At 47.8% G+C, this 25,058-nt stretch overlaps 1 protein-coding gene across 2 annotated transcripts in view; it reads right to left on the reverse strand.

Annotated features, from left to right (window-relative positions):
• Window positions 1-604: 604 nt before the first annotated feature.
• GRIK5 (glutamate ionotropic receptor kainate type subunit 5) overlaps window positions 605-25,058 on the reverse strand; it is a 102,957-nt gene continuing 78,503 nt past the window's right edge. For both annotated transcript variants that reach the window (XM_053397889.1, XM_053397888.1), the window contains 10 exons: window positions 24,890-24,997; window positions 22,747-22,950; window positions 20,902-21,015; window positions 18,529-18,638; window positions 16,794-16,967; window positions 14,063-14,228; window positions 10,326-10,551; window positions 8,239-8,367; window positions 6,267-6,388; window positions 605-2,198 (listed from right to left, as the gene is read on the reverse strand). In XM_053397889.1, coding sequence (XP_053253864.1) covers window positions 1,842-2,198; window positions 6,267-6,388; window positions 8,239-8,367; window positions 10,326-10,551; window positions 14,063-14,228; window positions 16,794-16,967; window positions 18,529-18,638; window positions 20,902-21,015; window positions 22,747-22,950; window positions 24,890-24,997 — 1,710 coding nt within the window. In that variant the 3' untranslated portion in view covers window positions 605-1,841. The remainder of the gene's footprint in view (window positions 2,199-6,266; window positions 6,389-8,238; window positions 8,368-10,325; window positions 10,552-14,062; window positions 14,229-16,793; window positions 16,968-18,528; window positions 18,639-20,901; window positions 21,016-22,746; window positions 22,951-24,889; window positions 24,998-25,058) is intronic.

Below are 25,058 nucleotides of genomic sequence, written 5' to 3' on the forward strand. Positions count from 1 at the left end.
AATAAAGTTTTGTGCATCCTTCGACTTTGCTTTCTTGGCTTCATTTCACAAGCCACTGTTTCAAGCAAGCAGGGCATAAAGGTAAAGGACCCCTGACGGTTAAGTCCAGTTGCAGACAACTCAGGGGTTGCGGCGCTCATCTCGCTTTACAGGCCAAGGGAGCTGGCGTTTGTCCGCAGACAGTTTTTCCGGGTCATGTGGGCAGCATGACTAAGCCGCTTCTGGCGCAACGGAACACCGAAACCAGAGCAGCGCACGGAAACACTGTTTACCTTCCCGCTGGAGCAGTACCTATTTATCTACTTGCACTTTTTGGTGTGCTTTCGAACTGCTAGGTTGGCCGGAGCAGGGACCGAGCAACGGGAGCTCACCCCATCGCGGGGATTCGAACTGCATACCTTCTGGTCAGCAAGCCCAAGAGGCTCAGTGGTTTAAACCACAGCGCCACCCATGTCCCAAGCAGGGCTTAGGGAAGGAAAAATGATGGATTATGTGTGCTGATGTTTGCAGGTGTCCACACATGGGTTCCTCCCCCCCCCCGGACATGTACCAGGGTGCCCCCACCATGAGCACAAAGTAATAATTCTCTCCCATCACTCACATAAAAGAATCAAGTATTTTCACGTTTATTTGTCTTTTGGGGTTGCCACTAAAGTCTCCAGTTTTTGGCTTCTATAGAAATTTCTCCAAAAAGAAAAAGAAAAAATCTTTTTTAAAAGAATGAAACAAAAATTAAAAAAAGACAGACAAGACGTCATGGGGAGGGGCCCCCACAGACCAAATCCTCGCTCCCCACTCTCTTCTGCTTCCAGGGTCCTGTGCGGTTCACTTCCCCCCACCCCCACCCCAAAAGCTGGGTTGGTTCATTACCTCTGTCGGGGTCTTTATCTTCCCACTTGCCCCCCTTTTTTTTAGTTCTTGGTCCTGTATTACTTCAGGTTGGTTTGTTAAAAGCGTGGAACCCGGCAGGCCCCACGACTCCTCAGAAGGCGGCTTAGTTGACCCTGAGTTCAGTCTCCATCGCCAGTGTACAGTTTGCTTGCACGCAACCCACCTCCTTGCCCGCCTTGCGGCGGGTTTACGTTTCCACGCCGCTAACTGGACCTTCCGGCAGGGGTCCCGGCCTTCCCCCCACCCCCACCCTAGAAAAAGAAGGCGAACTGTCCCTTTGCCCCACAAATAGCTGGAGGTATTCATTTCCCAGCAGGCACGTGGCGGGGGCAGTGTGGGATCCCAAACCCCTTTTGGCACCTCTGCTTAAGCAAACTCCCTCCACGGGGCAAAGGCATGGGGGGAACAGCACAAAAAGGGGGGGCTGTGGTTGCAGCTGCACTGTGGAAGGGGTAGGAGGAGCTGGAGGGGGGCAAGGCCGACAGGGGTGGGGTGGGGTCTGTGTCTGCGGATATTGGTTTTCGTATCCCTTTCCCTCATAGTAAGAGGCTCAGGAAACTGTCTTTCTGCAGCGTCAGAAACAAGCTGCCACAGATCTAATCACCACAACGGCGAGGTTCAACTGGGGCAGGGGGGGGCATGTATGTCTCTTTCCCACGAGAAGTGGGGATTAGAAAAAGACTCTCTCTCTCTCTCTCTCCCTTGGATTTTGAGAAGAGCTGTGGCCTTCTCTTTTGGCGGGGAGGCAGGAGGGCCGCAAAGATATCCACACACTACCCCTACGGCAAGGGATTATGTGCCAGGGTGTGCGCGGGGAAGTCCCCTCAGGCCTGGGTCCCCCAAATCAGGGCATACGCATAGCGTACATGTCTTAAGAGCAGGCGCCTCCGCACGAGAGCGAAGGCAGGGCCGAGGTGGGGAAGGGGGCCAATAAGCACGTGGGGAGGGCGTCACTCCTGCCCGCTGAGTTCGCGGGGGGCTCCCCGGCGCGGAGTGCCCTCCTCAGAAGGCGGGGGCCCCCGAGGCGGCGGGGGGGCTCCCCGAAGAGTCTGGATGCGCCGGCACTCGTGGCAGATCCGGACGTGGGTGCAAGGCCGGGGAGTCTCCTCCAGGAGGCGCTGCGGCCCCGGCTCAGACACCAGAGTCCCCGAGTAGAGCTTGCCGTTGCTGAGGCGCATCTCTCGGACGGAGCGCAGCGACAGGGCGCCTCGGGTGGTGTAGTGGCGCCGGCGCCGGCGGGAGCGGGTTGGCTTGCGGCAAGAAACGGCGTGGCGCAGCTCTCGCAGCATCTCCTGGCACACCGAGATCTGTCGCGAAGGAAGGAGCAAGCAGTGAGGAGGTGGGCGCCACCCTAAGCATACTTCCAACACTCCTCGGGTGAAAATAGGGGGGAAAACCCATTTTTCTGCATGCCCCTGTTTCCCCGGCCATATATACTTGTGTGGTGGCAGTGGCTGAGACTGAGAAGCCAATAGCCATGTTAAACTTTGCACAATACCGCAGAGAGCACCCAGTGTAATGTTGCTACATTAGGCGGCTTGGGGCATGGTGGGTAATTTAACACAGCGGGCAGCATTTCAGGACCAGCCCCTGCCCACTTGTGGGGCACCAATGGAGGAAGGCATGCTTCTTTGGCCCTTCTGGCGTCTCATTTCACGGCTACCCTGCCCCTCTATTTGCACCCTGACCAGGGTTTCCAAGCAGCAAGTATTTTATTGATCCAGCCCATCAGTAAACGGGGCCTAAAAAGTTGATAAACTTTGTATTTTGCCCTATGAGATTCTACCTCAACCCTGTTCCTCAGTTTTCAGATGCTTGCAGGTTCCGCTGCGACTTGATCGTCCTACACTTACCCAGAAAAAAACAGTATTTTTGAAATGAAAGTGTTGCTGGCAAACCCAGCCTCCAAATCATTGAGGTACAATCCTCTTGGATTCTCATGACACAAACAAGAATATGAGCACAGACTACCTTAAAATCACAAGAGGTTTTTTTAATTTAAAAAAGTCAATGCTGAAAGAGAGAACAAAGATCCACCTTTGCACTTAGAATGCACCAGAGAAACTTACAGGGAAAGGTATTGACCTCTGACCCCTGTGGGATTCCCCAGCACCTAGTAACCATAGATAGACTGCCTCTGAACACAGGGGTTTGTCTTTGAACTATGATGAAAAGAGATGTGGGGAAATTTCAGCGGGAACAGAAGTGGCCACAGTTCATTTATTTGTCTTGTGTTTAGAACGGAACTCAATCCACCAAATAGATCAGTATTCACTTGTTGCTGCTGCTTTCAGTCTCAAAATGATACCTAATTCATTGTCCACCGCAACTTCCTTTGCAGTGACATGAATGGGATGGAAAAATGAAGCGACAACATAATTTACGTAATTAATTACCTAAGTTACGTAGTTCCATCACAGCAGACAGAGAGACAAATAACATAGTTTTCAAGGCGAACTGCAGCGGAATGGAAGCAATGTTTATGCGAGGAACATAGGGCAATACAGAAATTATGCCTTCTGATTAATAACGTTTGATAGACCTAGTCTGGGTTCATTTAATCCTTTAAAGATATAATTTCTTCAGAAACTGGGTAGTGTTTTCCCTAAGTACTACTGCTTGAATAAATCCAACCTGTCCTGCTGGAATAAATTCTTCTGAGCCTACTGCCAGTTGGTTTCAATGAAACATAATCACTTAGTGCCATTCCAGACATAGCAGCCATCTTGTGATGTTACAACACGGCAGCCATTTTGGAGATGGTCCTTTCTTGGGTAAAATGTGGGGGAAATTCTCAAAAGGTGGAGCAACAGAGAAGTCTTTAAAACAAAACAAAAAATGGAGGCTAGCATACTAAATACTTCTGAAGGGTTCTCCCCTTCCCCTGTTGCTGACCCAGAGGGAAAAGAGGGATAGAGTGGGAGGGAGTTTCTGTAAGAAAAGGCCTTGGTAGCTGAGCTTGGGGGGAGTTGGGTATGTTTAGCCTGGATAAGAGGAGACTGAGAGGAAATATAATAACCATCTTCAAGTATCTGTCACACGGAAGATGGAGTAAGCTTGTTTTCTCCTGCTCCAGAGGGTAGGACTTGAACCAATGGCTTCAAGTTTCAAGAAAGGAGATTCTGACTAAACATCAGGAAGAACTTTCTGACATTAAGAGCTGTTTGATAGTGGAAGAGACGCTCCCAGAAGGTGACAGACTCTCTCCTTCACGGGGAGTTTTTAGGTAGAGGTTGGGTGGCCATCTGCCATGGCTGCTTTAGGTAAGATTCCTGCATTGCAGGGGGTTGGACTAGATGACCCTCGGGGTCCCTTCCGACTCTACAATTCTAGGAGTCAAGGACACCAGAGGGCCTTGTTCCAGTCAGTCAGTCACACACACTCTCTGGGCCAAAACTACCCCACTGCCCTGAGCGTCTTAGAGGATGGGATATAAACAGCAATTAATAGAGTTGATAATGATAATTGAATGATTATTGGTGTATTTAAAGCAGGGTGGATTTGTGACCTTCCAGAAGTTCCTGGGCTGAAACTCCCATCATTCCTGGTCATTCTGGCTGGAGCTGATGGGAAGTGCACACTGACAATATCAAGAGGGCCACAGGTTTCCCCTCCCCAATTTAAGAAGTATTAATACGGGGGGAACAAGAATCAAGGACATGTAAGGTGAGAATAACCCTTCAGCTCTTGTTAGAAACAAGAGGGTTTTTTCCCCCCGTGTATGAAAAAAAAACAACTTCCAACAGCTGATGAACAAAATAATAAAACAATTCATTTTGAACAGCAGGGCAGCATCCTCTGTGATCTTCATTGTTTATGTGACTACAAAGCTTCCTGCGGCTGTTAGGGCGGTTGTTTTGTTCTGTTTTACGGCAGAATATATTTAAATTTATGTTCTAAATATGTTGCAAGTTGCTTGGAGACCTTTGGGTAGCAAGCAACAAACAAGTCAAAACAAACAAGCAAGCAAATAAATAATATGTGCTCGCAACCGATAAATTACCGCAAAATGAAGCCAATGTCAGCTCATGAACAATAGGGAAATTATGCTTTTCTGTTACAGGGCAACCTCAAACAGCAAGCCCCCAGAAGAGGATGTAGCTCAGCAGTAAAATGCCTGCTTTGCATGCAGAAGGTCCCAGGTTCAATGCCCGGCGTCCTCAGGTAAAGAGAGACCCCCCCTTCCTGAAATCCAGGAGAACTGTTGCCAGTCATTGTAGGTAATACTAAGTGCCAAGGTAGTTTGATGGCTGGCACACTTGGTAGGCAATACAGGTAGACGGCTGCCAACATGGCTGAGCAGCATTAATACTGAAGAAGGAGCAAGTAAGGCCCAGTCACCACCCACAAACAAGCAGGACAATATCATTGCTCCTGCGCTGAAAACAACGGCAGATTTCTGCCCGCTCTCAACACACACACACCATACTTGTAAAGCAGTGTCACACCACTTGAAATAGTCATGGTTTCACACAAAGAATTCTAGAAGCTGTAGTTCGATACGGATGCTGAGACTTGTCAGGAGACCCCTCACATAGCTACAATTCCCAGAGGTCCCTGTGAAGAGGGATTGGTTGTTAAATCACTCTGAGAATTGTGTCCCTGGGAGGGAAATAGGGGCATCCGAACACTCTTAACAGACTATAGTTCCCAGAATTCTTTGGGGAAGCCAGGACTGTCTAAAGTGGCATGGTACTTTAAAATGTATGGTGTGAACGTGAACTTCTCCTCTCCTCGTCCCTCCCAGTGTCCCTATTTTCCAGGGACAGTCCCGGATTTACTGAAGCCGTCCACGTTTCTGATTTGATCCCAGAATGTCCCGCTTTTCCTTAGGAAGTCTCTATTTTCAACCCAGAGATGTTGAAGTGTATGGAGTTATCCGACTCCCCGAGCTATCTGAATGCAGCCCTGTATAGGAAAGCTTTTTTTAAATGATTAATGTTTTATTATGCTTTTATATATGTTGTAAGCAGCCCAGAGTGGCTGGGGCAATACATAATAAAATGGTATAACTAATAAAATCAGATGGGTAGGGTATAATAATAATAATAATAATAATAATAATAATAATGGAATAGGACGATCCTGTCTTCATTGGAGAAATGTTGGATGTGTGCACTGTCTGTCTGTCTTTCTGTCTCTCTCACAAACACACACACACACACACACACACACCTGCAATTCTGCCTCCAGTCTGCACATGAGACCCTCTGATTCACTCCTCCATCTCCTTGTGGCTCCTTGACCAGTTTAATGCCCTTCTTAAAACCACCCACTCATACTTCCTCAATGGCAATAGTCTTCCCTTTAGACCCAGCGACTGTCCTTCGTTCCTTCCTCCATGTAACCAGAGAACCAGCCCCACCCCACCTCACCTCTTCATGTTCAGCCGAGCGACGCGTGGCCCATACAAATTCCATGACAGCGACGAAGACTGCAATGATGAGCCCGCAGATGAGCACCACAAAGATGCCTCCAATGTTCTCCATGCCCAGCCCTGGGGGAGGGGGGGGGAAGAGAAGAGAGAGAGAGAGGAAAAATAATAATAATGGGAGCCAGCAAGGACAGGATGGACACAGCTCGAAGCTGCCCCACTTTCAGGAAGTCAGAGAGCATTCCTAACACCCTGGATTTCACATCTCTCACACACACCTATAATGTTGTCTCCTTGCCCAGTGTGCCTAGAGCAGCTCTGAATGTTCACTTCCAAATATTCTCAGTGAAATTTTCAGTGCTTTGGAATATCTCCAAATTTCACCCAAGAAAAACTTAAATGTATGCTTTTGAAAGTTAGGATGTTTGCAGACACCGTGTTTCCCTTTCCCTGCTGTTCCCTGGCTACAATTTTTCAGCTTTTCCTTCCCCAGAATCCAGCCAATCCGGAATCCCTTAGTTAATGGGCTGACACATTTCGCTGATTTTTCGATAAGTGGGATCTTTAAAAATCAATAGGACACAGGCTGAAAATAAACCCTTTGCGTCCAAACCAACAGAAGCTACTGACTTGCTCAACCGTTAGTCGGACACAATATTGGATCTGTTTCTGCTATGGTGAGGCATGTATTACTGCGTCTACAGCTGCAGCTCATTGGATTTTCCTCCACCAACCCATCTTTTTCGACTGGCAGTCTTCTCTCTTGCCACCAGAGGTTGCTCTACACAGCCTATTAGCAATCTCCACAAAACTTACATCTGATTTCAGCAGGTGGAAATGCCTGTGAGCCACACATGAAATCTAAGTTCCAAAAACTAAGGCCAAAACAGCCCCAAAGACAGGGCCTCACAACCATATACTGTGGGCCTTCATTTAGGCAGAGAACCATGCTCAATGCCAAGGTTTCACCTGCTGGCTTCTTCCTCCAGGTATTATTCTCTCCCCCCGCCCCCAGCTTGCCATATTTAATTGTTTGTATGGAAGAGAGGTGTGAGGAACATTGTGACATACATTCAAAGCACATTTCTTTCCGCAGGGCCTGTAAGACAGAGTTGTTCCGCCTGGCCTTTGGCTTGGAATCAACTTGATCCCCTTCCCATCTATCCTTTTTCCTTTCTCCTTCTGTGATGGAACTCCTATTTGGGGGGACTTCCCTGGATTTTTTCTGGCCCACGTCTGGATAGTTGGCCTTGCTGAAGATTTGACGTTTTCATCCCCCAAAAGTTTTTGATTTGAGTTTCTACTGAAATGAGGCTGCATTTTCATGTTGTATTTTAATCTTGTTTTTAAGTTGTATTTTAATCAATTGTTTTTATACCTGGTGTTAGCCGCCCTGAGCCTGGTCTTGGCTGGGGAGGGCGGGGTATAAATAAAATTTACTATTATGTTTACTATTTAGATCACATGCCTCCGTCCCCAATTAATCCTGAGAACTGCAGTTTGTTGGGAACTGGGAATCTGTGAAGGGTAAATGGCAGTTCCCAGAATCCTTTGGGGGGAGAAGTTATGTACAGTGGTACCTCGGGTTACGTACTTAATTCGTTCCGGAGGTCCGTTCTTAACCTGAAACGGTTCTTAACCTGAAGCACCACTTTAGCTAATGGGGCTTCCTGCTGCCGCTGCGCCGCCAGAGCACGATTTCTGTTCTCATCCTGAAGCAAAGTTCTTAACCTGAAGCACTACTTCTGGGTTAGTGGAGTCTTTAACCTGAAGCGTATGTAACCTGAAGCATATGTAACCCGAGGTACCACTGTACTTGAGGTGCCTGGTGTGGTTTAACCCATATTTATCAAAAACCTTGGGCTGCAATTCCAGTTGGGTTCTGCTCAGTGTTAACCCAACCATGGCATCCATTGGCAACCTCAAGTTGGCAGCACCCAACATAGGCGCCCCTCTAACCCTTAGAACCTCACCTTTGGCCCGGTGGTCCTCTTCTTTCGGACACTTACTTCCCTCCCACCACTTCCGTTTCAAGATCTCCAGGCGGTTGTTCTCCTGAAGCTGCAAGATGGCGAGGGTGATCTCATCCCGGAACGGGGAGCCTGCGGGATTGTCAAGGAGGCAGATATGACACAGGGCTGTCGATGATGATTTATCCACCCCTTCTCAGGCCATCACTCAGTCGAGCTTCAGAGCAGGGGCCGGCATGTCGGCTCCAGCATTATGAAAGTCGTCTAATATAGCTCCCTGCTGACTTTGAGTCTCATTTACCAGTTGGCTTATTGGTCACACAAGGCTTGTCAGCGTTTAAGGTAAGCAGGGGGAAGGTGAAAGGGGTCTCAGCTCCCGCAATCAGCTGCAGCTCCTATATCACTTTTTTGAAAATCTCCCTCAGTATTGATCTCTGGGTGATTGGCCGACCTTACTGCCAAAGTTCATCCAAAGTGAAAGGGGAATCTAAAAGATCCATGTTGATGAAACCACTGTTTTGAACATCCCCAAAGACAGGCTATACCTGCCTATGTAGGGGTGTTTGTGTGTGTGTGTGTGTGTGTGTGTGTGTGTGTGTGCGCGCGCGCGTGCACACACGCGTGCGTGCGTGTGTGAGAGAGAGAGAGAGAGAGAGAGAGAGAAGGAAAAAGAGAAGGAGCTGGTATAAGCAAGCACATCTGAATGAGAAATCAATGTGTTTTTTAGAAAGGTTCATGCAAGGTGTTTTGTTGTTGTTGTAGCGTTCACCAGTGCTTTTTTTCTTTAAAAAAATGCTTAGGGGTACTCTCATTTTGACTCAAGAATTCTCACCATTTTATAGTTCAAATCGGGGGAAATAAATACAGTAAATGGACAAAAGTACAAAGATTCACAAAATGTTTAGGGGTACGCGTACCCCTGCGTCCCCCCAGAAACAAAAGCACTGGCGTTCACACAATGTCATTGACAGCAGAACACTAACCTGTATAACCTCCACCCCACCCAGCTCAGTTTATTCTGGATTTACCCTTTCCAAGGGACATTTTATGTTAAAAAAATAAAAAATTGTCGACAACCCATTTGCAATATCTCAAATTACGCCCTCTCCACAAAGCACACCTTCTACCTTTCTGGTAGAAAAAAAAATTAAACGGTCAATTTTGGCCTTCAAAAAGAATTCCTTCTGATTAGTTCAGAGTGTCCTGAACTCCAAATGCATTTGACAACCTGCCACCTGGCGGAACCCCCAGTTATTTGCATTTATCTGTTTCCAATACCCATTCCAACCCCAGGCTGAGCCAATTAACAGGGCACCTGGCTCAACCTCACAAAGGTTTTCTGTGGTGGTACTTCTCCACGAACCCCCATTGCACACCCATGCTGACTACTTTCAGATTATAAATCTACAAAATAGGGCCTTGCCTTGATATTTTCGGACAATAAAGAGGCTCACATACATATAAACAGTATCTAGACGTCACACAAACACATACAGAATCCAGAAGGCAGCCCTGTATAGGTGAGTTTTTAACATTTGATGTTTTATAATGTTTTTCTATTTTGCTGGAAGCCGCTCAGAGTGGCTGGGGCAACCCAGTCAGATGGGCAGCCTCTAAATAATAAAATCACATTATTATTATTATTATTATTATTATTATTATTATTATTATTATTTAAACAGTGTAGACTATGGACTACTAACTACGGATTGTTAGTAAAGAGTTGATGATTCATAGCATTCATTGTTATTTGGGATTTTTTTATGTGCTTGTAAAACGTTTGTGCTGTTGATCTTTCATGTTAGCATAATATAGACACGATTCATAACTTCTTTTTTGTTTTTGTGCAACATCTAGCACCAGGAATTCCTAGTGCCAGGTGCAGTACAGAAGAATCAAGGTAGGAGTCTTACAGCAACCTCCACAATAAGTAGAAGTGACTCAGGTATATATAAATAGCATCTATTATTATCAGCATTGTAATTATTATTAGGCCCACGCTTCTGTGTCCCTGTGCCTTTGACATTTTCCATTGTTCTGCTCTTGGCACCAATGCCAGCTGATGATTGGCTCCAGCTACTGCCACTCACCCAGTGGCATGCCGATGCCATAGCCCTTGGTATCCAACAGCCCCCCAATTTGCGTCAGGTTGCAGTTGAGCCTCCGGTGATACTCGTTCATCGTGCTCTCGAGCAGGAAGGCATACTTCGAATTCAGCACCCGGGCGATCCCCTCCTCTGTGCTCTTGACAAAGACACTAGGTTGCTTTGAATGCATGTAATTCCACATCCGCTGGTACGTCTGGTACCGAGAATTCTGGTTGGAGAAAAAGATAGGGAGAGAATGAATGAGGGAGAGGATGCTGAGACTTTGAAAGGCGATCATATACTTGTGGCTTGCTTTGAGAGGTTAGTTTCTTCCACAAATGAAATTTTATCATGATAAGCGTCATAACGCGAAGGAAGGACCTGTACATTGGTTTATTACATTTTTATCCAAAAGATATCAGGGCAGTCTGCAAGTTTCTCTCACTCTCCCCATTTTATCTTCCCAACAACTCTGTTGGGTAGGCTAGGCTGAAAGATAGCAATTGACCCAAGGTCACTCAGAAAGCTTTGTGGCTGAGCGGGAATTTTAAATTTAGGCCTCACTCATATTAATTTCAATATTCCAAGCACACAGTTCACTGACATGCTGCAGAGCTTGTCTGAGGCTCAGGTCTTGCTAGAATGAAATAATGAATGAATGAAATAGAATAAACTCAACTTGCTAGAATGAAATAGAATAAACTCAAACAAAAAAGCAGCCAGTCCCTGGTTGTGGCCCCCGCCCAGCTTAAATATATATATATATATATATATATATATATATATATATATATATACACACACACACACACACACACACACACACACACACACACACACAGATTACTGCTTTCAGCAACAAGTAGTGGAACTGGGCTTGCTCCGTCCTCCCTGTGGCTGGTGGAAATAAAAAGACTAGGTTGTTCTCAGGCGACGAGCAGACAGAAGCAAGCGGTGTGGCGAGAGATGGTGGCGAACATTAAAAAATAAATAAATCAGAAACTGCCCAGGCAATGCACTTGAGCAAGTCACAATTTTATGTTGAATTATTGGATGCTTTGCTTCCAAACTGATAACGCAGTGGGCTGCCCAAGTTTAGCACTACAAAGGGAATTATCAGGGTAACCTGTCATTTTTGTGTTTTCTGTCTGAGGGGGTTGTTGTTATTATTACTGTTATTAATGATACAGCCCTTGCACACCTAGTAGATTATTGTGGTCAGGTTTCTCCTGCCAGTTGCAAAGATCTCAGAAGCCTCTTCTGCAGTAACTAGGAGAAGGGCTGTCCCTGTTCTACAGAACGGCATTCCTGCCAAGATGACAGGCGGTCACTTATCTGCACTTTCCGGAAACAGTCAAAAACATTTTTGTTCCGATAAGCTTTCTCAGATGAATCAATGGGTCTTTGCCACAAGTGTGCACTCGCTGGGGTTTTAGCCTTGCTTTAAATGCGTTATTCTTTGTCGTCAACTATCGCCAGTGCAAATCGCCACGAGAGACGGTGTTTTTAGAAGGCGACTAACGAATCAACTTCAACTGTAAGAAAAACCCGAGGTCTTAGAAACATATGAAGGCGGAACTGGACTCCACACTAAAAACTAATTTGCGATGTGATTGTGAAGTGGCAAGATGTAGTGAGCTGGTCCTCAGACCTGACAAGGGCAACACATAAGGAGGAACAAAAAAATTTTTTCCTTCCAGTAGCACCTTAAAGACCAACTAAGTTAGTTCTTGGTATGAGCTTTTGTGTGCATGCACACTTCTTCAGATACCCGTATCTGTATCTGAAGAAGTGTGCATGCACACGAAAGCTCATACCAAGAACTAACTTAGTTGGTCTTTAAGGTGCTACTGGAAGGAAAAATTTTTTTTGTTTTGACTATGGCAGACCAACACGGCTACCTTTCTGTAACATAAGGAGGAGACAGCTTTGGGACTCAGGATGGAAAGGAATTTGCAGGGCCCTGGCTGAAAGGCAAAACTGTAGGATTTCCTTTCCGCCATCCGGCCTGCCACCTTGTTTGTTGATTGATTTCCCTTCATTAATGTCTCCCGGAGCAGAGACTGCTGTTACTGTGGAGACAGGTTGCCAGAGCAACCAAGAGAAGGATAGAATTAGACCCCCCCCCCAAAAAAATGACAATAGACTGGTCACTGCCGCCTTGGCTACTGTTGCCATGGGAACCTCCAGCCTTGACCTTCTCTCCCTCCCCCCTCCAATACCCCAATACTATGATTAGTAGTGAGGGGGGCACTCGGGCTGATATGTCAGATCCTGTGCCCCCGCTGGCCCTGAGGGACATCAGCTTTGAATATATTTTCAGAGGGAACAGTTCTTCAGCCCAGCACAATATCAGAGAAAAAGCTAGCCAGGGCTAGGACACTGCCCAAGTCCCAAGAGACAGAAGTCTGGGCTTGATGTTGGGCGTTTATATGTATGAGAACATTTGGGATAGTTAAAGAGACAGCTGAAGGTCATCTCAGCTATCCACCCAGTAATTAAAGTGGTTTTGTGGAGATCTTTTCCTCCCCACCACTCAGAGAATTTCAAGAAGGTATTTTAAAAGGTACTCAGGAAGTCGGGAGATTGAAAAGAAATGAAGGCCACTCTTCACATAATGTTTTTCAGATGCGAGAGAGAACAGGGCCCTATACTGATTCAGAAAGGGGTATTTTGAAAGGGAACAGCTTATGTTGTGTGGCAAGGGGAAGCTGCACTAGTAAACAAAACAAAAAAAGCATTTTACACAAATTTATCACTATTATTACTACTACTATTAATTACCCGCCCTTCACCAGAAGGTTTCAGACTTGCAACAATTTGAAATTCAGAATTAAAAAACAGTTTGCAGCCGCAGGAATAGGGGAGTCCTGAAAGGACCTGTTCTCCTTTGCCCCTTGTTATATTTGCAAAATATATATATTTTGTGCTGTGAACAAAAGCTTCTGCCCTGGAAGCTCAAACCACAGAGGTTGTGCAGAGGTTGCAGCGGTTTCCAGAACTGCACTCTTTTTGAGCACTGGTTCAGATTTACAGTGCAATCTTAATACATGTCTTTGTTTAACTGCTGAGTGAAATGGGAACTACACGCAAGGAATTGTCCATGGGAATTCTTTTTTGGACTGATTCCTATTAAGCATGGAGAATGTCGTGTTAGGCCTGGATTCCCCCATAAGCCGAAGGGAAGGCCAGCAGGATTCTATTATCCTGCTTCTAAGGACGCACAGATGTCTCTCTGATTCACAGAAAAGGAGCATGTAATCCAACCAGGGCCAAGCAGGTGATCCCAAAAAGTTCACAGAGAGGTCATAGTGGGGATTGCCACCCCTGGGGCATTTAGGAGTTTTCCCGTCTCTGAATAAAGAGGTTCTGGGCTTTAGCTATCAAGACAAACAAGAGCAAAACTTGGGACAGAGTAGCTAAGCGGACATGATCAAAACACAGCTACGTTATTTCCCCCAATTCAAATCAAAGACCCGTATCTGCCAACTTCAGGGCTGGGTGCCAATGCCTTTTGCAGCTAAAACAGCACCACCCACCCGTGAGAGGAAGGCAGCAGCAGCCTCAGGAAAACCCCCGCGGTTTACAGAAGCGCATAAACATTGTTAGAAGGGGGGAAACTTAAAAAACAGCCCGATGTTGACTGAGCATGCTCGGTGACCGTGGACGGATGAATGACAGTTGCGGGAGGGAACTGGGTGTCAGCCCAGCCATACAGCTGACGAGCGCGTCTCTCTCACTTGGAAGAAGGTCATTGTGGAGCCCGCGTGGATGGTGCCATATTCAATGTTGGTCTGGTCAGCCAAGTCGTCCGCCGACTCAATGGGCACCTCCATCCTCTGAACGGTGAGGAAGGCAGCAAGGTTGGCCGTGTAAGAGGAGATGATGATCAAGGTGAATGCCCACCTGCAGCAACAAGAACAAAATTCACACGCAATTTTCAGTACCAAAAAAAAAAAAAAAGCCATTTAAGGAGGGCAATGTAAGCATTTCTATGCATTTGATTTATAGCTCACCCCCCCAAAAAAAAACCAGCTTCCATTTTATCCTCACAACAGCCCTGTGGAGTAGGTTGGGCTAAGAGAAAGCCACTTCCGAGCTGGAGAGGAGGTGGGGTTGCGGGCTTCACGCTCTCCCCACATGCGCGGAGCCTGGCTCACAGCCCCCGCGAGACTGAGGGAATCCTCGGCCGCGTCATCTCCCTTGCCAGCCAATCGGCTGGTCCAGGAGGCGTGGCCCGCGCTATTTAGGGCCGGCGCGGCCGAGGATTTTCCTCTTTCGTCACTCCAGCTGCTCCAGTTTCCCAACCCTCCCACCCTTTAGGTTCGGCTCTCTGACCTTGCTATGGACTTCGGTTGGTCGCCGTCAAGGGGCCTGGTAGGAATTTTTTCCACTTGGCAAATTGGCTCCAGCCATTTGGTTTTTCGCCTACCTCGTAGCAAATCGTCACAACTTCCTCGGCACTGGCGGTTAGGCATTGGTAAGGGTATTGTTATGTAGATGGGGGGGGAGGAAGTGCCATCACCTTCCCCCTTATCGAAGGGTAGTCCGGTAAAGGATTCCGGGGGGCGTTGCCCTGTCCGAAGCCTATGGAGGTGTCGGCCTAAGGCACGCCCCCGAGCGGTGACCCCGGGGGAGCTCCTAGTTGACGTGCATCAGCAGGACTCCCCCTACTGGCGGTTAACCCTTCCCGGACTTCAAGCAATCAGGCTGAAGCCGGATAGTCGGTAGGACCAATGCCTAAGCCAATACCGCTCAATTCCTGTAACCAATAAAGTTGTGGCCTATTTTTGCCCATTAACCTAAAATGCTGGTGTCATGTGTCTTTATTTCCGATGCGGAAGGCGGGAACTCGCCATGCAAAGTGAGAGGCCCAAGGTCACCCAGTGAGCTTGGTGGCTGAGTGTGGATTTGAACCCTGCTCTCCTGGGTCATAGTGCTGCCATCTAACCACTATGCCACACTGGCTCTCGGGGAAGGGCATTCTGGGCATGCATAAAAGTGCCTCTCCACTTATCCTGCAGAAGCAGAGGAAAACTTCCTAGCTAATGAGATCCCTTCGGGTTTCAAGATCTAATGCCGCAACGCTTCCAGGCTGCAGCTATTTTCGGATGGCATCTAATCACAGGCAAACTCAGGTTGCATATTTATGTAGCAGATTGGGAGGGCTTCCCCGAAAGATTGGACTTCTTTGCAATAAGGAAAGCGATAGGGTGTTGCTTTGGTGTAACATCGCCTAGCCTCCTTACCAGCAAATCAGAATTCACATTGCCACAATTTCTCAGTCGGAAGCTTACAGGGCCCAAGTCCTTCCGAGGAGACGGTGGTGGCAACCCTTTGCGATAGCAGTTAACTTTACAAATATCCAGGTTGAGAACAAAGGAGCAAGCAAACTCCCAAATGGGTAAAGCTACGCTTTAAAGGAAAAAAAGCCACTTCTTGCCTGCCAGACAGGGTTTTTTTTAAAAAAACTTGATTGTCTTTCTCCTTCTTTGGCTGCATGCCAACTGCTAAAATATTTCTCCCCAGCCGTCAGCAAAGCAGATGGGAGTATCCCTAGTAGCTAGCAGATACCAGCCATTAAAATTAATCAACACTCACCTAAGCATTGATGCTTATTTAAGTCCTCAACAATACCCACTGAAGATATGCTGTTAGCCTTTAGCCTAGAGAGAAGGTTGTGTCCTCATTTGACACAAACCAACATTATCCTTGTTAATTTAACATGTCCTAGACACATACACTGAGGTGAAAAGGTCTGTTCCATTATGTTGCTCAGATTAAGACTTTTTAGTAAATTCTATTTTATATCTTTGTAGAATAGGCTAAGCAACATAAGGTGCTGAAAAAGGTTGAGTGGGCCCAAACATTGATTTAGATTACAAATCCACACTGCCAACTGGCTAAAGAATTTCTAGAATTCTAGAATCTGCTTTTTAAACAATTAATCAATTAACATTAGATATCACCCAAACTCTGATGTAAGACACTGAATGAAGTATGACAGCCTACAATTCAGTAAACACAAACGGCAGTTTCCCTTTCAGAAGGAATTGCCTCCTTTATTTTTTTTCATTCTCTGTTGCAGTAACATGCAGAAACCAAATCAGCCCTCACAGATAAACAGATGTGCCCTTCAAATGTTGTCGGCACCAACCTCCCCCCCCCCAGATTAATCAACTAAAACTTTAGTAGATTAATCAAAACTTAACCACTATCCCATTTTAAAAACCCAAATTCCTAGGAGCCACCACCAAATGTTTAAGAGGCGCCTGGAAAAAATATATTTAATATATTTCAGTTGTTTAAACGGCAGCAGAATGCTATTAGGCAGCTGGGAGATGAGGTGGTGTCTGGAATTTTCCAGATTTGAATATACCCCATAGCTGGTCAGCCCTCCTGCTACGGACCCCAACTCCACAGAGGCCCCTTTCTCCAAAGCTGTCAGGCACATGCCCCACAGATGCTCACCAGACCCCACTGACACAGCGGGTAGAGAGGGCCCGAGGCATGATCTCTGACCCCTGTTGCATGAAGCCGCCAACTGGGAACCAGAGGCTGTTGCCAAGCGTGTACTGGTTTTCCAATATGTTGTGCCGCTCGCGCAGGCAAGGATGGGGGTTGTACCATTCATAAGGGCTCAGCCTGTGAAAAGAAAAGAAAATAAGAGAGAAAAGAAAAGAAAGAGAGGAGAGGAGGTGGCTTACTGCTATGTAAACATATTTAGGCTCAGGTTCTTAGGGGTTAGTCTCTGCACCTTCACTAAACTACCAATTTAATTACAGGAAGGCATGAAAGATGAACCAGTTTCAAAGTGACATTTCAGATCTCACCATAAATGGCTGCAGCCACAAACATCCATCACAGGATTTGAGCAGTGACATTTCCCACAATCTGCTGCAGCAAAGAACACAAGAACTGCCTTAAAGACAGCACACGACTTTTAGTCCGTTTAGCCCAGTGCAAACCGCTCTGGCTTGCAGCAGGCCTCTGGGCTAGAGATCTTTGACATCGTCAGCTACCCGATCCCTTTTTTGACCTGAAGATGCTACCAGGGACTGAACCTGGAGTCTACTGCATGTAGATCAGGCACTCTTCCACTGAACTACGGTCCTTTCCACAAGCATAACATGTGGAAGAAACCTAGCCTGGGATGGCTAACAGGCAGCCTCTGAATCAGATGCAGCACTCAAAGCAATTTCATCCGGTCCCTGGCAGCCCTCCCCAATTTTATTTGGAATATGGTGGAAGGAATGTTGTAAGAAATTGAAATATTACATGCTTCAAGGTGACTCCTCTGCCTTGCTCTTTCTGTGCAATGTGTATGTGTGAATGTACATATCTGCATATACCATTATGTCTGAGTACCTGCTGGCAGGCGGTTGTGACTTTATGCAGAGCTCAATTTGTGTGACTAAATCTACCTCCCCTGGGAAAGAATACAGATGCCTGACCACCTCGGCTTCAGGGTGCATCGCAACACACAATGCAACAAGGATGTTTGGTTAGGTTCTTAAAAGCCCGTAAGCAAAAATGGGCAGACGCTAATTTATATGTGTGGATGCAGTTTCAGAATTTTAATGCAACAGAATGCAAGCCGATTAATTTCCCAACCCAAACCCCACTTCCAAAAAATACTCAGTTAATTTGTACCACATCCCAGATCACCCCAAACTTCTTTCGCTCAGTTATTCCCCGTTAACCTCCTGCTCCAACCCAATTCACTTTCCCTTCAGTTACACAATTCAACACCCCCAAATAGACTCTTTAGAGAGTAATTTCAAGTTATTCTCTCAAATTAATATCCCAGTAACATGGAGAACACACAGAAGCACAGACTTCTGCTGGATTCATTACCCACTAGGGGCACTTAGAATTTTTTTTGTGGGGGAGGCCACAGCAGCGGAGCTGGGAGGGGGGGCACACTGGGTGCCACTCACCCAGGGGGTGGCACTTACCACAGGGCCTGCAACGTGCCCAAGCCATACATGTCTCCTTTTCGGGTGACGTGGGGCTCGCGTCTGCCACGCGCCTTCCCCTCAGCCACTCTGCAGGCTCCGCCCAGAGAGACCTGCTCAGCTTGCCCTGCCCCCATGGATGGCTCAGCCCCGGTGCCCAAGCAGCCAGCTACACTGCTGGGAGGTCATGCCCTATAGGCCCATCCCTAGTAGTGCCTCAGTATGGCTCCAGGGTAGGGGGCACTAACCTGGCAGCTAGGAAGAGGACGCAGCTGACAGCGAGATAAGCTAGGAGCATGAAAAGCCAAACAGCCGGGGAGAAAGGATCCAGGAAGGAGAAATACCCTGGTTTGCGTCCCTGTAAAAAAAAGAAATAAGCACCAGAGTAGCAAGACCACTGAATCACCATTAATATTAATAATTTATTTGTACCCCGCCCATCTGACTGGATTGCCCTAGCCCATGGGTAGGCAAACTAAGGCCCAGGGGCCGGATCCGGCCCAATCACCTTCTAAATCTGGCTTGCGGACAGTCCAGGAATCAGCATGTTTTTACATGAGTCCTTTTATTTAAAATACATATCTCGGTTATTTGTGGGCCTGCCTGGTGTTTTCACATGAGTAGAATGTGTGCTTTTATTTAAAATGCAGCTCTGGGTTATTTATGGGGCATAGGAATTCATTCATCTCCCCCCCCCCAAAAAAAAATAGCCTGGCCCCCCACAAGATCTGAGGGACAGCAGACTGGCCCACAGCTGAAAAAGTTTGCTGACCCCTGCGGGCCTACCCATTCTGGGTGGCTTCCAACAAATATTCCCTATATCCCTCTATTCAGCCCAGCCTAAACCTTGCCTATCCCCAGTAGTGGCTGGTGTGCATTGTGACTGGTAGGGCAGAACGCAGGGAGACCAACAGCAGGTGGCGCCAGAGCCAATGACAGAGCCATTTCTAGTTTTGTCCCCATCTTCCTCCCTGTTGCTGCTGCTGCGTTCTACAGGGGCAACGCTGAGACTAAGGGGAAGGAAGCTGACAACCAGACCATCTCTGACTGGTTGCAAGAAAAGAGGCAGGTAGGCCAGGGCTGGCTGGCTGGAGGCAGACGAAGGTTGGTGTGTCAACGCGCCCCAATGGACCAGCCTAAACACTGCCTATCCCTAAGTTAGGAAGACTGGGCTGTTTCATGTGGGCCAGCAAACTGCCGTGGTGCATTCCAATTAAAAGCTGCCTCCACGGAAGCAGAGCCAGCATTGCTTGCAGTGCTCCTGAAAGCAGACTTAACGGGTCAACTCTGCTAACTGCAGAGATAATGGAGCTACACAATTAGCTTTAATGCCGTTCTCTTCGCTCTAATGCGCCTTGAAGGAAACCGGCTTGTTGTTGGCATTATATGGGGGTTTCTGGAGGCTGTTTCAGAGGTTGTTGACTCAGGGCTGGTACCTTGGTTTCTGCTGATTCATGACAAACCCGGGGCAATTGCAGCTACGCTCCCTTGCTCCATTTAAAGGTCTTTCGCAAATAACAAGGTATTTGTTAGGATAATGTTCCTCTAATGAGCTCAAGGCAGAGGACGTGGCTTCGCTCCTCACTCCCTGTTTTATTCTGACAATGGCTTTGTGAGGCCAAGAGATACTGGCCAACCTGAAGTCACTCAATGAATTTCGAGGCTGAAACGGGACTGGAACAAGGGTATCGTTGGTGCAATTCCAGCACCGTTGCTTATATTAGCCCCGCTGCACACTTTGCGATCCATCAAGCTGAATGCAGCCAAGGAGACCTTGTTTTGACAACCTTGCAATGTGATAAAAGTTGTCGTTTTTGCTGCCTTCCCAAACTGAAGACAGGAGAGAAGAGTCGTGGGATGGTGTGAAACCACAGCACAATTTTGCACCGTTATCAGAATGGAGGAGAGGATGAAGGAGTGTTCCTTTAACCAGAGTTTCCCATGATAAAGAACTGCTTTAAGAAGGCTGAAGAACATCACCCACAGGGGTCAAAACTCCCACCTATAATTGTGAGGCTGTCTAAAGTCTCAGAATAGGTACAGTGGTACCTTGGTTCTCAAACTTAATCCGTTCCAAAACCAAAGCATTCCAAAACCAAGGCACGCTTTCCTAGAGAAAGTAATGCAAAACGGATTAATCTGTTCCAGACTTTTAAACACAACCCCTAAAACAGCAATTTAACATGAATTTTACTCTCTAACGAGACCACTGATCCATAAAATGAAAGCAATAAACAATGTACTGCAGTCACACAGTCAATCAGTAGCTGAACTGGGTTTCCACACAGTCACAAAAACGAAAAACAAAGAGCTGCAAAAACAAAAACATAAAGGATAAACGGCAAAAACAGACAGACCTCAGCATAAGACTCTAACGGAGCACATCCGGCTTCCGAAAACACTTCGCAAACCAGAACGCTTACTTCCAGGTTTGCAGTGTTTGGGTTCCAAGTTGTTTGAGTACCAAGGCGTTTGACAACCAAGGTACCACTGTACTGGGTTGTGTGTGAAATGAGACTCAACAGCCACACTGTTCTGCCCTTAAGGTTCACCGGCCCATTTGCTCAACTCTCAGCCGTGGCCCCCCTCCTCCCAGTCCCACAAGACAAAAGCGCACATACCATGTGAACCCGGTACAAGATGCTGATCCCCAGGGTCATAAAAGGCTTGGAGAAGTCGATGACCTTCTCCCGCTCGGCCGTGATAGTGAACGCAGCCACGGCCAGGTCAGCTTTCTGCGGAGCAAAGCACAGTGACCCCTGCCTGTCACTCAGAGAATTGCATGGCCCAACCCACCGCCATGCGCCCTCTTCTGGGTGGGAGCAGGAGCAAAGGAGCGGTGCCTTCTCTTCCTCTTCCCCCTCCACCCGCCAGCCATTCTAACTGCTCAGAGCAAGGGAAAGATCACTCTGGCAACGACATTTTGCAAGCAGGAAAGGAGGTGGCAGGGAAGAGTGTGTCAGAGATCCAGAAAGGCCAAGCTGGTGGTCAGGGAGGGTGGGCAGAGAGGGGCACTGAATTTCACAGGCTGATTTGTGGCAGCAAACTTCCAGCAACTTTATAGAGTTGCTTGCTCATGCAGCAGAAAATCAGGGTGATTTTGCACATTTATTTCATACTGAGGTTTCCAACCACATGGTTAGAAAAAAATTTCCCACGCTGAATGCATATTTAATGTATAAATATGTCCCCCAGTACATGGTTTCTCCAACTTAGTGTTTTTGGACTACAGTTCCCATCATCCCTGACCACTGGTCCTGCTAGATAGGGATGATGGGAGTCGTGGTCCAAAAACAGCTACAGACCCAAGTTTGGAGAAACCCCACCCTCGTATATGGGTGGCCAATGTGATGCTCTCTAAATGTTGCCAGACTACAACTCCCATCAGCCCTGACCTTCGACCATGCTGGCTGAAGCTGATGGGCCCTGGAGTCTAGCAACATCTGGGAGGAACCCTTGTGGGCTGGATGTAGCAAACACTCAACTGGCAGCCACAGGTCTCAGTATCACCCTCTGGTTGGAGACTCCAGAACTACAGCAGATAGCAGTTCTTCCCATAGTGAATTATTGTCCATTTTAATCACACTATCTTTTGTAGCCCTGGAAAAAGAATGAAGTACCCACTGCTCATTCATTATCTCCACAAATAAGACCGGGCCTGTGCCTGGGGGCTTGTCCACACTTCTGCTTGTCATGTGCTTTGAAAGCACTGAGAGGTTCCTGCCACCCCCGACTCACTCCTTTCCCAGGGATAAACCCGCTCTTTAGCTCTAAATCGGAACAAATGGCAATCCCTAGAAAACCCAACTGCAGTTTGCTCCAACTGAGCGGTGAAGAGTGGTTTTCCCTGGAGGAAAGCTGTGGGAAAGCCCTTGGTCAACCCATGCAGCAAAGTGAAGTGACAGAGTGGTTTTACAACTTCAGACTTCAGTTGCGGGGATGCCATTCCTGAGCACTCTTTCATGCGAACAAACAGAACAAGAACTTGCTCCTGTACTTGCTCCCTGTACTTGCTCCTGTACTTGCTCCCTGCAAGAAAAAAGCTAGGAAAATATTTTAGTCGAGCCCAGTTCCTGTGATGCTAGCTTTCTACTTGCAGGGAGCAAGTACAGGAACGCAGGTGCATTAAAAAAATCTGATCCCCTGTCACCTATCACATTTTGCTCTGTGTCTAGACAGGCCTTCATCTGAGGGCAAAGAACCAAAGAAGCAGCACTAGGGCCTGAGCTTTCGGAGGAACCGGAAAGACAGTGATAGGGCAGTCATGGTGCCCTGCAGAAGAAGGGCATGCTGTACATGCTCACATGCGCTTGTCCTCTTTCAGCAGCCCACACTTTTGTGCTTTTGGTTCCGACAGAAGATTCCCTGTCAGATGATATACTACCGAAAGATAAGGGGGTTGTGGGTCTTCAGGAAAAGGTCTGGGAGAAAGAGACCCCACTGGGTTCCACCCCAAGGAGCCGTACCCTATTAATGAGCTCTCCCACCATGCCAGTCCAAGATCCATTTGGCTCGGGAGCCCCATAGAGCCCGTCGTCCACCAGCTTAATCTGGAAGCGAAATTTAAGGATGTCGGCGAGTTCATGGAGCATGTCTACGCAGAAGCCCTCGTACTGCTCTGTGCCGGACAGCTCCTGGAAGTTTGCACGGCGCATTACGTAGGGGTTTTCCTGTAAGAGGGGACAGGGAGACAGTGAGTAACAGCCCCTTGCGTTAGGGAATAAGTTCTAGAAGAAAGTTTGCAAGGAAGTTTCACCAAGGCCTTGTTCCGTTTCATACCCTCCGACATTCCTCAGATGAAAATAAGGACATTTCTCACTCCTCGCAACTGACTCAACTGATGGCAGGCTGTGTCACCCAGGAGGGGGTGGAGGGCTGGGTGAGGGCAGACCGAGGTTGTGGGCAATGCCCCTTTTCGCCCTCCACTGCGGGCCACCGGCACATCTTGTGGCAGTGAATTCCTCAGATTAATCATGTGGCGTATTCCGAAACTTTTGTCAGTCTACATCTACAGCTAAGTCAGAATAGCCCTCTGCAGAGGAGAGAAATGTTGGCTTATTTCTTTTCAGGAGGAGGAGAGGGGGAAACTACCCAGGTTGGTGAAGCAGTCGCCTTCCCCTGCCTTCTTCAAACGAAACAAAACAAAGCCCCGCTCTCACATTCTCCACAAAGCACTTTATTCTCCTCCCACAAGGCACTGGGGCTGCGCTACGTGTCTCAGCGCCTTCTGTGAGGAGGAGAATGGCAGCCAGACACCCTGAGGAGCTCTACACAGCAAAGAAGCGCTTGTTAAAAAACGAAAAGATAGATAATAAAAGAGAGGCATTCACCTCCCCCCCACAAAAAACCTCTACTCAAACTGCACTAGTTCAGATCACACCAATCCTGAATCAATCGGCTTACACTCAATTACTATGAGTTCCAGTGTAATAATGTTTTGATCATGTCTTCTCCTTAGACCAAGGGCAGCCAATGCTGTGGGCTCCATCAGCCCTGACCACAGGCCATGCTGGCTGGGGCTGATGGGAGCTGTAGTCCAATGGCATCTGGAAGGTGCCCCATGGGCCCCTCTTGCCGCAGACCAGGTGTACAGCAGAACAGGTCCTTTAGACCTTTAATCCCAACCTCGCAAGAATTGGGACCAATCAAGCCAAAATGGTGCTCAACGGAGCTGGCCAATGCACAGTGCCTTCCCAGTGTTGTTGGACTACAACTCCCATCAGTTCCTGCTAGCATGCTGAATAGATGTGGATGATGGGAGCTGGAGTCCAGCAGAGGACCACACTGGCAATGCACCATGAGCCGTGTAGGGCAGCCCACAAGGGACTCCATACTCCTCCTGTTTTGCTTCCGGCATGAGACTACTGCACAGAAGGGGTGTATTATGTGTAAAAGGTAAAGGGACCCCCGACCATTAGGTCCAGTCATGGCCGACACCGGGGTTGCGGCGCTCATCTCGCTTTATTGGCCGAGGGAGCCGGCATACAGCTTCCGGGTCATGGGGCCAGCATGATTAAGCCGCTTCTGGTGAACTAAAGCAGCGCACAGAAACGCCGTTTACCTTCCTTACTTCGACGTGCTTTCGAACTGCTAGGTTGGCAGGAGCAGGGACCGAGCAACGGGAGCTCACCCTGTCGCGGGGATTCAAACCGCCGACCTTCTGATTGGCAAGTCCTAGGCTCTGTGGTTTAACCCGCAGCGCCACCCACGTCCCATATTATGTGTGTGACTACAATATATGGCATGGAGGGTTGCCAGGATCAAAGCTGGAGCAGACCGACAGATCATTAGGCTCCCTGTCATGGGGCTGCTCTATGCCTTCTGATCAGTGAGCTGTGCCAGCGCAGCTTTGATAGCCGTGCCAAAGTGGAAGAATCTCAGCAGGGGTTGCGCTCCTCCCTCTTGCGTGACAAACAGAGTTTGCGAAAATTCACTCCCCGACAGAAGTTGAGAAGCTCAGCGCTCTGGATCTGGTCGCTTGCGTCCCACGTACAAACTCACCGTCTGTCAAGCCCAGAAGACTCTCAACCTGAATTTGATATTAAAGGCCAAGGGAACCCACACTCCCCTCCCTTAACAAAACCCGGCAAAGGCGGGCAGCAAGCTTACTAAGATGGTGGTGACCGTCAGATTCTTGTTGGCAAGGCTCTCTGAGATGTTGATGTCCAGCGTTGTGGCGTTCATGGCAAGAGTCCTGTTGGAGTACCACACCCCGATCTGCAAATAAGAGGAAGTGTGTTAGAGGGTCACACTAGAAGAGGCAAGGGGAAGCTTTTCC

This window comes from Podarcis raffonei, chromosome 8 (genome assembly GCF_027172205.1).
Source record: "Podarcis raffonei isolate rPodRaf1 chromosome 8, rPodRaf1.pri, whole genome shotgun sequence".
Lineage (NCBI taxonomy): Eukaryota > Metazoa > Chordata > Lepidosauria > Squamata > Lacertidae > Podarcis > Podarcis raffonei.